Consider the following 13,700-nt stretch of genomic DNA (forward strand, 5'->3'; position numbering starts at 1 on the left):
TCAAAAAAAAAACAGAAAAAGGAACGGGAAGTCTAGAAGGGGGTGCTCTCATGCTCCACCACTCGATGTCAACTGCATTATTGACAAGAAGAGAGGTACCTTGCATCTCCAACAGGAGGAAGGTTATGACTTTACTACCAGCAGAAGGAAGGAAGAATTTCTCCTTGTCTGGCAACAGTCCAGCCAGTAAGAAACTGCACAGCTCAGCCAATGGAAAGTCTCTATACTTCAAACTCCCAGTTTCCTCCAATGGACTTTTCATTTATAACAGCCCATCACAACTTCCTTTTCTCCTCTATAAAAGAATGTTCCTCTCCTTTATTCTCTGGACTTGCCTGTGGTTTGACATAAATTGCATGTCCAGAATTGCAGTTCTTTGCTGTTCCCTGATAAACCCATTTTGCCGGTAAAATAACTAGCTATTTTATTGTTTTAGATCAACAAAAGCATCAATAATGGTTGAATGTATTTGCTCAAGAATGTGAACTCCCATATTAAAAATGAGCTATTGATTTAATATGTAAGGAGGAACTCTCTGCAAAGGAAGGATACAAGTGATGTGATAACATGGAAAGTTTATCATTAACGAACTTCTGAAAGAGAGCACACACACGTAAACTGGAACATAAGGAAGAGATGGGACAGGACTTATTAAAAGGTTTGCAGTGACCTTGGGTCAGAGGAAGATTTGTCTTCCCTATTTTCTATGTTTGTGACATTTGTAATGAATTATAATTCCAACGTGTACAGATTTGGGCCTTCATGAAAATGCACATCCCTTCTTTCTGACATCCTGGGCAGTCTTTTCTCAAGGACACCGGGCAGTGCAGGATGAGGCAGGAGGGGCCTGACCTCTCAGGTGATGTTCACCTGACCTCATATTGGCCTGCAGCCTGTCTGCCTACCTGCTCGGGCCTCCCCTTCCCCTTCCTGTTCTTTGCCCCCAAGAAAGCTCAGCAACAAAAGCCTAAGAGATGCACCAGGGAGGGAGGAGCTGGGAGCAGGGGAAGCTGACATCCTGGTTTCTGTTTTGATCCACGTGGTAATTGTCCATTGACACAGAAAGTCAAACTGGAAAGTACGTCAGGGGCCCCATAAAGCACACACCCACACAGGCACTGAAGAAGAAGGAAGGGTTCTGGGCCTGTTCACATTCCCTCTTCAGTAGAGGGTGGATGGAAGGCAGACTCCACATCAGGGCTCTGCTCCTTGGGCTGTGCCCAGACTCTTACATCTGAGCTCTTAGGGAGCATCCCAGGTATCACATGGCCAGGCTGCTTGTAAAGGTTTTGGTTACGCTTTGAGAAACCATTCTTCACAGTTTATCCAGGGCTGCAGAAAATTCCATGAGAACAGAAGGTCTTTGCTTCACTTGAGAATCTGAAAATCTGAACCCACAGTCGTGGCTGAGAACATCTGCATTTCTTTCTTCATATTCCTGATTTTGTTTCTTAATTTCTGTATGGTTCTTATCAGATCATTTCTCCCTTATGAGTTGCCTCTGAAATCTCTCTCAAACTCCTGCTTTTCTGTTGTCTATTCATTACATTGTGCTTACCTATATTTCAACCATCCCATAACCTCACTTGAAGAAAAAATGGTGAACTAAAGATTAAGCAAAAGAAACGGCCCTCATGCTTGTGTGCAACGTCTATGCCTGTGTACCAAAGGGCTTTTCTTAGGTCCTTAGTCAGAGACTTTCACTCACAATATGCATATACTCTGTACACTCAAGATCTTGGGTTCAGCATTTACCTGGACCCAAAGTTCTCAGTTCGTGAGTCTGAAAAGGTTACAGGCTGGCATGTTGTCAAGGTCAGATGCTAAGATAGCAGACTGGGTGGAGAAAGGGAAAATAGGAGCTCCACAGGACAGGTTTCAGAACCAGTGGCCTAACTGTCTGGGGCATTCAGTGGGGGGCCGAGGGCTCTGCAAGGTCAGGGCTGCCCCTGTGGACAGGACCACATGCTGCCTTATCACACCACGGGCTGGACTGAACTCCGCGTGGCGACCTGAGTCCTCCCAAGAAGGGCACGCTCCATGCATGAGGCTGGGGAACCAGAAAGCATTTCACAGGATCATTTCTCTCCATCTCCTTTAAATGCTGCATAAGAGAGTAAACTCGTCTGTTATGCTGGAAACTGCAGCTTCCAGGATGTACTTCCTGTACCCTTCTCCCCACTCCTCCTCCTGAGCTGCCCCAAAGTCCTGCCCACTGGCCATTGTCCCATCCTGGTAGGAAAAGGGCAGGCCATGCTTTGTCCACTCACTGTGGCAGCTACCAGCTTGCACACCCCATGGGCACACAGAGACACACAGAGACATGCTGCATGCCCCTCTCCAAGTGTGTGTGTCCACCACACATGCCTGAACACACCAGTGTGCAAAAAACACACAGGACCTTGAAGACAGCAGCACAATCCATAATAGGGAGGAACGTGTTCACCTCCCCTGCCTGGGGCCACGTGCCTAGTATCATTGTGTAATTTCCTCTTGCTTTAAGAGTTTAGTAACCTAAACAGTCCGATTTCTTAAGCAAAGCTATAACACTAATGGAAAAGAATAGAATCTGACATTTACTTGGCCAGACTAAGTGTTAGAGCTTTACAGGTATTCTCTCCTCTAATCCATAAAGGAACCCTATACGGGTGATTACATTATTATCCTCACTTTATAGATGGGCTTGCTGAGGCGTAAAAGGCTTAAGGAGCTCACGAGTTTTAAAGAGGCTGGGCCAGGACTCGATCCCTGACAGTCTGGCCAAAACCCCACACTGCATGTTCTAGCCTTGGCATGACAGGTCACCTGCTGGCCTGGCCTTTCTATCCAATGTGACATGCACGTGTAGAAATTTTAAGCTTTTGTTTGACTCCTGTTTGAGAAGGAAAGAGATTCATAATATATTCTGTTTCAGAACTCTTTATATACTGGAGGACAATTAACTCTATTTCACTGGGAGCTGAGTAGAAGGCTAGAAGCAAGGGAATTTGGATTCTAGGGAATTTCAATTCACTTTCAGATATGCTCCCTTCTTTACATCCAGGAGCAGAAGGATGAGAAGCCTGAGGGGCAGCCCTGGGGAAGCCACCATGGAGGGGTGACAGCGGGCTGACCCTGCATCGCCATTTCCATCTCTGGCCTTCGCATATTTATAAATGGAAAAGCGGTTGATATCTTGCATTTGTTCATTCAACAAGTATATACTTGATGCCTGGGATGTGCTGGATCCTGAGCACATAGCAGCTAATAACAAACAGCAAACATCACCAACCAACCAGCACCCTAGACCATCCCATCACGGTCACAGAATCTAAACCACAGAGAGAATGCAGTGACATGTACACACGTCACCCATGAAGACAAATATCCGGACAGGAAAGTTGAGGGTGGTGCTGCTTGGGGTTGGTGAGGACCACGGCTTGCTGCCTGAGGGCCTCCTGGAGCTGACCATTGGTGAGCAGAGCACAGCAAAGGCACACCAGAGGCGCAGGGAACACTGAACCTACAAAAAGCACTTCCACAGACCCAAGAGAAGTTTAAAACATTGAGAAAGCTTATAAAATTGAAACCAGTGTAGAAAAAAATCAAAACCAAAGAAAGGGGGAAAAAAAAATCCCGTCATTGCTCAACACAATAGCATGTAGGGATGATGAGATGTGAGGATGCATAATACAAATTCTTTCCTCTGCAGGACACTTTTTCATTTCCATGCAGCATGCCCAGATCCCGGGCTTTCTGCAGAGACTGACCTGGGAGCCTATAGAAAACAATATCCTTTCAGTCATACTATAGCCATTTACCTCCATTTCTGCATTTTTAAAAGGAGAATTGCCTCCGATGTCTCTGCACATTTTCACCGAGATTAAGTCAAATCGAGACTGAAGAAATAAAGCCAAGGCCGGTTGTTGGTCGGCATCCTTCCTAGCCACAGGCTGGGAGCCTGCAGGCCGGGCTTCTCAGGTTGCAGGCATTCCCTCTCAACATGGACAGGAATAGGTGAATGGATGAAACATTACATGCCAGGTACCTACGGGATGGACCAGTGATGCCCAAATTCTGGACTACTAAAGTCGAAATGGCCAGGCTCAACTGCATATTCTCTTAATTGAAGGGGTCCTTAGAGACATTCAGACATCAAAGAGGAGATGGCACACACCGGCACCCACCATCCCAGGGTGAAGACCCTCAGGCATCAATGCAGGCCCTGACTAGGTTGGGAGTTAGTTGCCTATGGATATGAGGATGCCGGAAAACACTCCTGGCTCTGCCTCTCAGATCAAGTCACAGCATTTTCCAAAAGACAAGATTTTCACAGGGATTTAGCCTGGGGATACTAGACACTCCACTTTATCCCACATTGAAATGGTCACGAATCTAAAAGTTCAGCTGTGCCCCAAGAGATGATGAATTTTGGAGGTCAAATCTGTTTGTAGGTGGTAGGGATGCTCGAGGTTTTAATTTAAAATTACTTTCCCCATATAAACAATAGTAAACTCTAAAGGCAAATTTAAATGTTTCTTCCTTTGTTTTCAAACATCTGAATATTCTGGGAAAATAAAAATATAGACAGCCATATGCCCAGTGGTATTTAGGGTTTCTGGGCTCTATTTTTACACTAGGTTTTAGATAATTATGCTTTCAGACGAGTTTCATGTGGGTTGGGGGTCTCCTCAGCCACCTGGCTGAATGTTTACGGAGACACAAGTATCATTTCTCTGACTGGGGGCACATCTGTAAAGCAATTTCTCAACTGTGCTTCCAATCTCTCAACTATCTGTCAGAAAGAAAAATCTCATAGTCCACAGGAATGTTAGAATCAAGCTGGCCAATATTCTAAAATGATCCATGTTAATAGATAAGAGAGAATAAGAGTATAAAATTTGAAAAATACATTAAAAAAGAGAGAATAATCCTTTAACTGGGGAAAGCCCAAAGCTGAACCCTAGCCATGGAAGGTGGTGAGTTTAACGAGCAATGTGATGAAGCTCTACCTTTATCTTTTTACAGAAACCAGCTCTTGCCAGATCTTTGGAAATCATTTTAAAATTTTCACATTTTGCCAAAATATCTGGACGAGGAGTATTCAGTCTAAAGGACTGTGATTATATCAAAGAATATCTAAGTTTTCAGTAATTCTAACAATAGAATGAGTTCCAGCTGTTGACAAAATCCTTATCATTTTTTTTTATAAAGGAAAAGAAACCCATCATTTAAGCAAAACTACACAGGAAACTGGAAAATATTCCATAAACGAAGCATGTGTTTTCACGAGAAGCATGCATCATCTCTGTGGTAAGCGCTAGATATAGTACAGACATGAATGCCTGCACATTGAAGGACCTTGACAGTGGAAGAAGGAAGATAACTCCAGGAAAGCAGAGAGGGTGAACTCCTGGGAGCTGCTGCTAGAGTCTAAATGATGCCCAGGTGTGCTTAAGTGACAGCTTTCCTGGCATGATGACACCCTAACAGGCACCAGAGCTTGGAGGGTGGTGATGATGGCCATTTATGGATGGCCCGTGACATCCTTGTGTCTGTTCTGCTTAACAAGAAGCTGGCCCGATATCTGATTTTCCTGACCACACTGACCTGTCTGAAATGACAGCAGGACATGCCCTTCATTTTGCTATAGGCAGGTGTTACCCATCTTTAAGGTTCCAAGTTTGGTTAATAAGAAGGGGGCAGCAGGACTTGAAACCCACATGTGCACCTCCCTCCCCATGCAGGAGGATGGTGGAGGGGGAGCCATCCGTGACCACGTGACCACCACAGGAGCCTGAGAGGGGCTGGGCCTAGGATGGGTCCCAATGCCCCCAGTGAGGGTGTGTGTGCAGGACTGTGGGGCTCTGGGGACAGGGAAGGGTTCCTGCTCCCCAGGAAGAGTGGACAAGATGGACTTCTTCATCTTACCCTGAACCTTTGGGGGCTCTTGAAGAAAGGGATGGGGTGAACATCGCACAGGCCTCCTGAGGAAGTTGGTCCCTCTCCAGGGGATGAACTTGTTTTCCTCTCCTCTGCTTTTCTGGGGGGTAAGACGGCTAAAGTGGGGATGTGTTTTGTAATTTATCCAGGCCTTGGATAAAGACAGAGAAGTGGTTTCATGAACTTGGCTCAAAGGTGACCCAAGGCAGGGAGGAAAAAGCCAGAATAATTTCAGTTGATCTCTGAGACCTAGAAGGACAAGCCCAAGCCTTTAGGTAAAGTTTAAAAAAGTAAAATGCACATTTACTCTAACATTCAAAATAAGTAAGGACGTTTTGAATATAAGGATGGAGGATGTCTAATTTGAAGTAATTCCCGTGAAAAAGATGTGATTTTTAGCCAGTGAGATGAGTAATATGAATGACTGATGCTCAAAAGCCATCTCAGCTCTCCACCTCTGACTACGACAGATACTCAAAATGCAGCTAACCCAGCACCCTCTGTGCCACATTTCTGGGGTCCTCTCTGAGTTCTCATGAATGCCTACATACGACAGTTTATAATCTCGCATGCTATGTATGGGTGTGCGGTAATTCCTCCCTCCAGATTGCACGTTTTGAAGGACAGGTCCGGTCTGTATGATTCCTCATTATAGACTCAGAACTCAGCGTGGTGCCTTGCACACTTAAGGAAGAATGTAAGTGCTCAACGCCTTGGTTGAGCTGTACAGAGGTACCATGTTTCAATTAGCCTTAATGCTAATAAGTCACTAAAGACTTTTCATATAAAGTAACAATTACATTGGTGTTTCATCATGCACTTCAGAAACAGAATTAGCAAAGGTCTCTACATTTTCCCCATGTGGCTTCAAGAAGTTTGAGGTTCAGACTGACACCCACAAATGTTTGCTGACTGAACAGTGAATGAATGAATGAATGGTTTCATGTCAACAAATCGAGGGCCAGGTTGCTAATACTTAATTTTATTCCATTTTATTTTTATTTCTTTATTCCATTTTCTAAACCTAACCACTAAGCTAATTAAAGTTTAAGCCCTAAAAATATCTGTAGGTGGTGAAGAGAACATTACTGGGAAAGTATGAAAGAGCCTGATTTACAAACCAGTTTTAAGATTTGTCTGAGGAACTCTAATTGTGAAACAGATGAATAGTTCCATTTGAAAGATGATAATCCCCAGACATTGCATGATGTATATCAGATAAATTAAACATAACTGTAAGCCACGTCTGAATAAGCCTTTTCATGAGTAAGTAAATCAGAGGTTTGAAATTTGTTACTCTTTGAAATGCATTGAACCGATTAAATCACAGAAGTAGATTTTTAAAAATTGCAGCATATGTAATTTTGAGAAATTTCTGATGCCTTTACACTGTCAACAAGAGTCTGGTGAAGTCATCACCATGTCTAAAAGCCCTTATCTTAGAGTAGGACATAATCGGCTAAGCTGGTTCCTATCCCCCCAGATACTCTTGGTTTAGCATCTCATTGTATGAGTCCTTGCACATCACCAATGTCCCGATGAGAGTCCGGCCGAGGCACGACTAAGCAGGATGACTGAAATAAAATCCCATGGTTCTGTCGTAAAAGTGAGTTGAAAGGGAAAAAAGAGAGTAGAGGAAGCTGTCAGAAAAGAAGATGAGAGGCACTGTCAGGAAATCTTATTTTCTATAGAGAAACAGGTCCATTAGAACAGATTAGGAAATGGGATTATCCTTCCTTTACTGATGCCAGGTAATGTTTCTGGAATGAAACAAGTGGTGGGGGATTTCCCAGGTATCTTCTCCCAGTTCGTTAATTCCCTAACTGGTTCCTTTAAAGACCCCCTTGCAGACATTAAGGTCACAAGAAGATAGCTAAGTAAAAGATGCTTCAAAGTTTCCAAATCCAGGTTATTGGGAGGTCTATGCAAGTAGAAATCTTCAAAATATAAAACATGCAGATAAAATGAAGCCAAGACCTGAACCCGATTTGGCTGCCTCTAGCCTCCATGGACTCTTTCAACTTTTAAGCCCTGTTGAGGGTTTCCACAAAGCCATGTAAGTGACAAGACATAGCAGGTGCTCAGTTAACTACAGTGACGTGTTTCTAATTTTCCTCCTGTTTGTACAGAAAGTAAGATAATCCCTGGGGACACAAGAGAGGAAAGAGAGAGAGAAGGGAGGGTGAGGTTGTGCTTTTGTCCTTTTAGGAAAATATGGGAGGGTCCACTTCAATTCAAGCCCATGGGATTTCACAAGTGCTCACATGTGGCCTGGGAGGGGATGCTTTGATTAGGTGCTGAGTCCTGGGAGCGGTATGGCATGGGTATTACCACCGGAGGACTGAATGGAAGAGCCGCAGCCTACACAAGGTGATAAAGGATGGGTATCCCACAGTCCTTCTTGCTGTTGAATTGAGAAACCTTGATTTTCCATGAATTTTCCATCAAAATTAAAAACAAACACCCATTCACTGACTCTATAACACACTTCTTTAGGCAAATGATTAGGGAATGGGTTTTGGGTTGATTTCCTCTAGAAACCTCAATGTAAAAATTAGTCCTTAGATGAAATTAGGAGATTTGCTAGTACGCTGATCATCCACTCGGTGTTTTTCAGGCTATTGAGATGGGTAATTTGGTCGGTGCTGAGGAAACTGAGCGTCCCTCTGCATGCCTGCCTCTCAAAGGGAAGATGTGAGGGAAACTGTCCTAATGAAATACTCTCGTGGGCCAGACATCTTTACAGATGATGCCACGTGATTCATTACACTCCTTTCACCACATGAAAATCGTAATGTCCTTACACAAATGGAAGGCTTTCTGATTTAATTATTATTTTAATCAAACACTGTTAGATAATCCTAAATAGGGGCAGATAAAATCAAGCATACCCAATATGGGCAAGAGAGTCGTAGGGGATGGTTATAAGAAAGAGGGAAGGGAAATAAGTAGGTTAACTTTCCCAGGTCACACACAGAGATGCCCAGAGTATGGCTCTGTTCTACTTTTTTTCTGAATGGAGGAAAACAGCAACTCCTGTGGGTCCATCACCAATGTAGGACATCCCATTTTTCTCTAGTTGCCTTTAGAGCCATTTGCTGCTAGCCTTCTGTACAGAAGGGGATTCTATTTCACCTTAGAAAGCTCTTAATGTCAGAATTTAAATATGACTTAAATATTTTATTCTTAGTTTATAATGAGAAGAATTAATATATATTAAGTATCTAGTGTTAACTTTTCGGACTTATTTTTTGGTTAATCATTCAGTTTTCCTTTATTTTCTTCATCTCGGTTATTTAGAGCAACTATCAAGAAGGCATGAGTTTACTTTTATTTTTTCCTTATTCATTATATTCTAAATTTGTACTATTCTCATTTGTGTACCATTATACTTAAATATATAGTACTGTCTGGATTAATTACTTAATTATTAAAAACTGGAATGCACAAAGCTGAAATCCATTTGTCCGAATGGAAACTTGTCTGTTTCTTAAAAATCAGAGAGAACTTAATATTTTGTTTCTAAGTTTGCACGTATTTATTCTCCACCCTTTACCAGTTAGTGCATACTGGCTCTAAGCTAAAAATATCCCTCTAGTGAACTAGCTTTATCAATTAATCATGGGCTTAAAATTCTTATGGTATTAAGATGATAAACCAATCTATCACCATGTGAAATTCTTCTTTCGACATGTTGTTTCTTGTCATTTTCACAGCAACTTTCATAAAATTCTTACACTTTCTGAGTGAATTTAAGTATATGACTTGACAGCAAAATTTTTCCAGTAAACTTTTTGAACAAGACCATTTGATAAAAACCTCATTCTGTATCACTATAGTTTCCATGCAAGTTTCTATTTCTCATCATAAACATGAAATGTATAATAATTTGAGTGAATTCCATTTTAATAGTCTCAATTAAGATTACCCTTTCAAAAATCTTAAATTAGATGAAAAGCAGAAACCAATTCACTAAACCTTAAGGCCACACGCTGACATAGATGAATTAGAGAAAACAGCTCAAGTCTTCAAGTAACACTCAGCAGCACTGCTCTCTACTCTGCCTCTAGAAAGGTTAGTACTTCCTTCAGGCAGAAGCCCTGGTCTCTAATCAGGACATGATGAGGACAAGGGCAGTGTGATGAGGACCAGGGCAGCGTGATGAGGACCAGGGCAGTGTGATGAGGACCAGGGCAGAGTGATGAGGACCAGGGCAGAGTGATGAGGACCAGGGCAGAGTGATGAGGACCAGGGCAAGCCCTGGTCTCTAATCAGGACATGATGAGGACAAGGGCAGTGTGATGAGGACCAGGGCAGCGTGATGAGGACCAGGGCAGTGTGATGAGGACCAGGGCAGAGTGATGAGGACCAGGGCAGAGTGATGAGGACCAAGGCAGAGTGATGAGGACCAGGGCAGAGTGATGAGGACCAGGGCAGAGTGATGAGGACGAGAGCAGTGTGGTGAGGACCAGGGCAGCGTGATGAGGACCAGGGCAGAATGATGAGGACCAGGGCAGTGTGATGAGGACCAGGGCAGAGTGATGAGGACCAGGGCAGTGTGATGAGGACCAGGGCAGAGTGATGAGGACCAGGGCAGTGTGATGAGGACCAGGGCAGTGTGCCCCATGGTCCTAAGGCACCTGGCACCTCTGTGCCTATCACCAGGACAGCCGTGGGAAGTGACCTACCCCCTCCACATGAGACGGAGCACTCGGAGCGGATGGTGGCCCACGTGTAGCTGGGCTGGGTGCTGAGCTTCTTCTCACCCCCCAACCGTGGCACAGAATATTCCCAGGCAACACCCGGGTTCCTTCCCTGAAACAGAAGCTATAAAAAAAGAAAGGGAAAAAGATAATGAGTTAAATTAGAACCAATAAATAGAAGCTAATTTGTTTTAAACTACTTGAAACACCAGACATATCCATCAGAAGATTACAGTAATAAACACTGTCCATCCTCCACATTTTACATTAACTTTCTAAACAGGAATTAAACTAGACACAAGGACATCTATAAAATATGTGGACATTTGACTCTTTTGCCTTACATTTAGTGTTTCTTCCACAGCCTTTACCACCTAACAAGAGCATTTGGTTCTTTCCCTCCATGTTACCGTGGGAATGCTCTCCATCTGAGCTCTCCATCTGAGCAAATCAGAAAATGATACCTAAAAAGCACCTTCACAATTCCTAGTGAGTTCCAAACCACCAAGAACAGGTGAATGGATCTCATCCATGCAGGATGAAGGCTAACTCTGAGTACTTCCTCCTGTGATGGGATGCAGAGGACTTTGGCCTACTGGCATGCACTGTATGGCTCCAGGAGAAAAACATCTTACTAGTAAAGATCTCTCAGCTTGGGTACACCTGTGAGCAATGCTCAGCACATGGAATTGCGTTTGGACTCTTCATCTCCTAGCTGGAAACTCGACCACATGGACCACTTACTTTTTCCTTTATAAAGGTATTGATCCCTTGACCTGGGTGAGAGGCTTTTCTGGAAACCTCACCATTAGCCTGTTAATAGAAATCCCATCTCTGAAGTTTGGAGTCTCACTGGTCCCTGATGGGAGGTTCCAGTGGATGAAGTCACTGGAGCTTCCCTAAACTCCCTGGCCCCACAGTTCCCTCCCTGACAACATAGCTCGAGTCTAGTTGGAGAAGATGCTTCAGGACAGGTATGAGCCCTGGACAGGTGGCCTCAATGTATGATCATTGAGCCACTCTGCCGCCTGACATCCTGAGCCCCTTGCATAGGAAACAGGTTCCCAACAAGCCTCAACTACCTTCAACCCTGACCGATCTCTCTTTCCTCATTAAAGCTAAAAGCTTGAGATGGGGGGAGAGAAATAATCAAGGCAGAAATTCACAGTGAACATGTTTATAAAGGGGCGGAGGAAGCAGCTCCGGGTCAGGAGGGGCGATGGCAGTAGGACGTGTGGAGATGGGGTGTCTCCCAGGAAGATGCAAGGACACCGGGATGGGGCTGCCAGGCCTGGAGAGCAGGTGGAGGGCCTGTGGATGGTTCACACCTGCACCCATAGGTGTGGGCTGAGGGGGCAACTTTTGAACCAGTCTTTTCTTTAAGTGTGCACAGAAATACAAAAAAAGTAGGGAATTAGCATGTGTACTGCCTGTCGCCATGAGGACAAATTACATTGTTAGAGATGCCCGTTTGTGTGTCGTGAGCCTCTGCCATCTGGGGTAGAGCACAGAGGGGCTTGCGCAGGGGGTGAGTGTGCAGTCCCCTGCCAGGCACTGGGCCCAGGTGGTGGATTCTCATCTCACTCCCATTTCCACAAAACGCGGCAGAATGCTGGTCCCACCCAAACAGGCACACACAGAGCCACCCACAGTGGCTGCTTCTCAGAGCCACAGAGCTTACAGGAGAGAAGCAGATTTTTGTCAAAATCGACTGATCAAGATGCAAAAATGGGGACTGCATGATATGCGTAATTACAAATCTCATCCCACACCTAGAAATGAAAGGCGATCAAAACAAGTCCATTGGCCCATTTAGTCTATGTATTGATTAGTTTTGTTTCTGAGACACTATCTAATTGAAAACAATTTTGTGTGGGTGTAATATTTTTCCAGTAGCCTTGAACCTACAAAAACACCCTAAGACCTCAAATCCAAGCCCTGAGACCAAGAGGCTGGAACCTACCTCCACGATCAATGTCTCGTTGGTTGGCCCAGGGGAGGTTAAGCTCTCGGGCTCCCTGTAGGACCGTCTGTAGTTGAAGGCAGTTCCTGAAAACTTGTACTGGCCGGGCCAGTCCACTGTCCAGTGTCCATTCAGGTAGTATTTTTTGAGTGCATTTCGCACAGAAATGTAGGAGGTAGATACATTCATTTCATAGATGCGAATACTCCGGGCTCCAGAAGGAATGATGACCATCTGGTAATACTCTAGGGCAAAGGAGACAGGAAGGGGGAGGATGTGATGCTTCACTCAGTACTGCCAAGGCAAATCCCTAAGCACCTGCTGTTCTCCATAACCAAACCCTGAGAATCAGAATTTGGAAACTGGAGATCTGTTTTGGCAATCCAGTTGCATGAGTCCTATAAATGAGTTTTTTATTTTTTTAATTGGAGCAGAGCTATTGTAATATTCACTGTGTCTAAAAACCACTTGAATTCAAATACCCTAGCAACCACTTCCAATCAAAACAGAAGGTTTGAGAAGCAAAGCAGGCAAGGAGTCTGTGTAGGGATCTCAGGACTCTGCTGTTTGCACTACACCGCCCATCCTTCCCACCAGGTGGTTCCTTCCGCCCTTTGATCAGCCAGGCAGGCAGCTCCGGTGGGTGCACTCACGGTTGGCACGGTGCTGCTTGGCATAGAGGCCCTTGTGCGTTGTGCAGCTGGAGTTATTTCCCCGGCACACACCGCAGGAGTCTTCCACAGCATCGGATCCCAGCACATTGTCACACCCCACTCTCTGTGGGACCGACGAGGTCACGTGTCATTCATGAAAGACAAGACAACAGGGGCAAAGTCACAAACCTTTTCCCGTCGAGTTGAAAGTTTCACCAACACGGGAGAGTTAACAAATATTTATTGGATACCCAGTATGTGCACTGCGAGACTGTCAACTACGCTTCCATCCAAAGGAGGAGAGCTTCGCATGGCAAACATACCCTGTCCTCTTTGGCGTTTTTACACGACTGTCCTACACTGAGCCCAGAATTAAACCTATTGGGTTGTCATGCTGGAGACGTGGGTAAATTTCAGACCGATATAAAGCACTTAGCCCAAATGACAAGCAATGTGGCC

At 44.5% G+C, this 13,700-nt stretch overlaps 1 protein-coding gene across 1 annotated transcript in view; it reads right to left on the reverse strand.

Annotated features, from left to right (window-relative positions):
• The window catches only part of ADAMTS16 (ADAM metallopeptidase with thrombospondin type 1 motif 16), a 174,710-nt gene that overhangs the window by 59,501 nt on the left and 101,509 nt on the right, over window positions 1-13,700 (reverse strand). Inside the window, exons 18-20 of the mRNA XM_024752503.1 lie at window positions 13,242-13,365; window positions 12,589-12,833; window positions 10,611-10,749 (exon numbers count right to left, since the gene is read on the reverse strand). Of these exons, the coding sequence (XP_024608271.1) occupies window positions 10,611-10,749; window positions 12,589-12,833; window positions 13,242-13,365 (508 nt within the window). The remainder of the gene's footprint in view (window positions 1-10,610; window positions 10,750-12,588; window positions 12,834-13,241; window positions 13,366-13,700) is intronic.

The sequence above is a fragment of the Neophocaena asiaeorientalis genome, unplaced genomic scaffold (genome assembly GCF_003031525.2).
Source record: "Neophocaena asiaeorientalis asiaeorientalis breed wild unplaced genomic scaffold, Neophocaena_asiaeorientalis_V1.1 scaffold52, whole genome shotgun sequence".
NCBI lineage: Eukaryota > Metazoa > Chordata > Mammalia > Artiodactyla > Phocoenidae > Neophocaena > Neophocaena asiaeorientalis.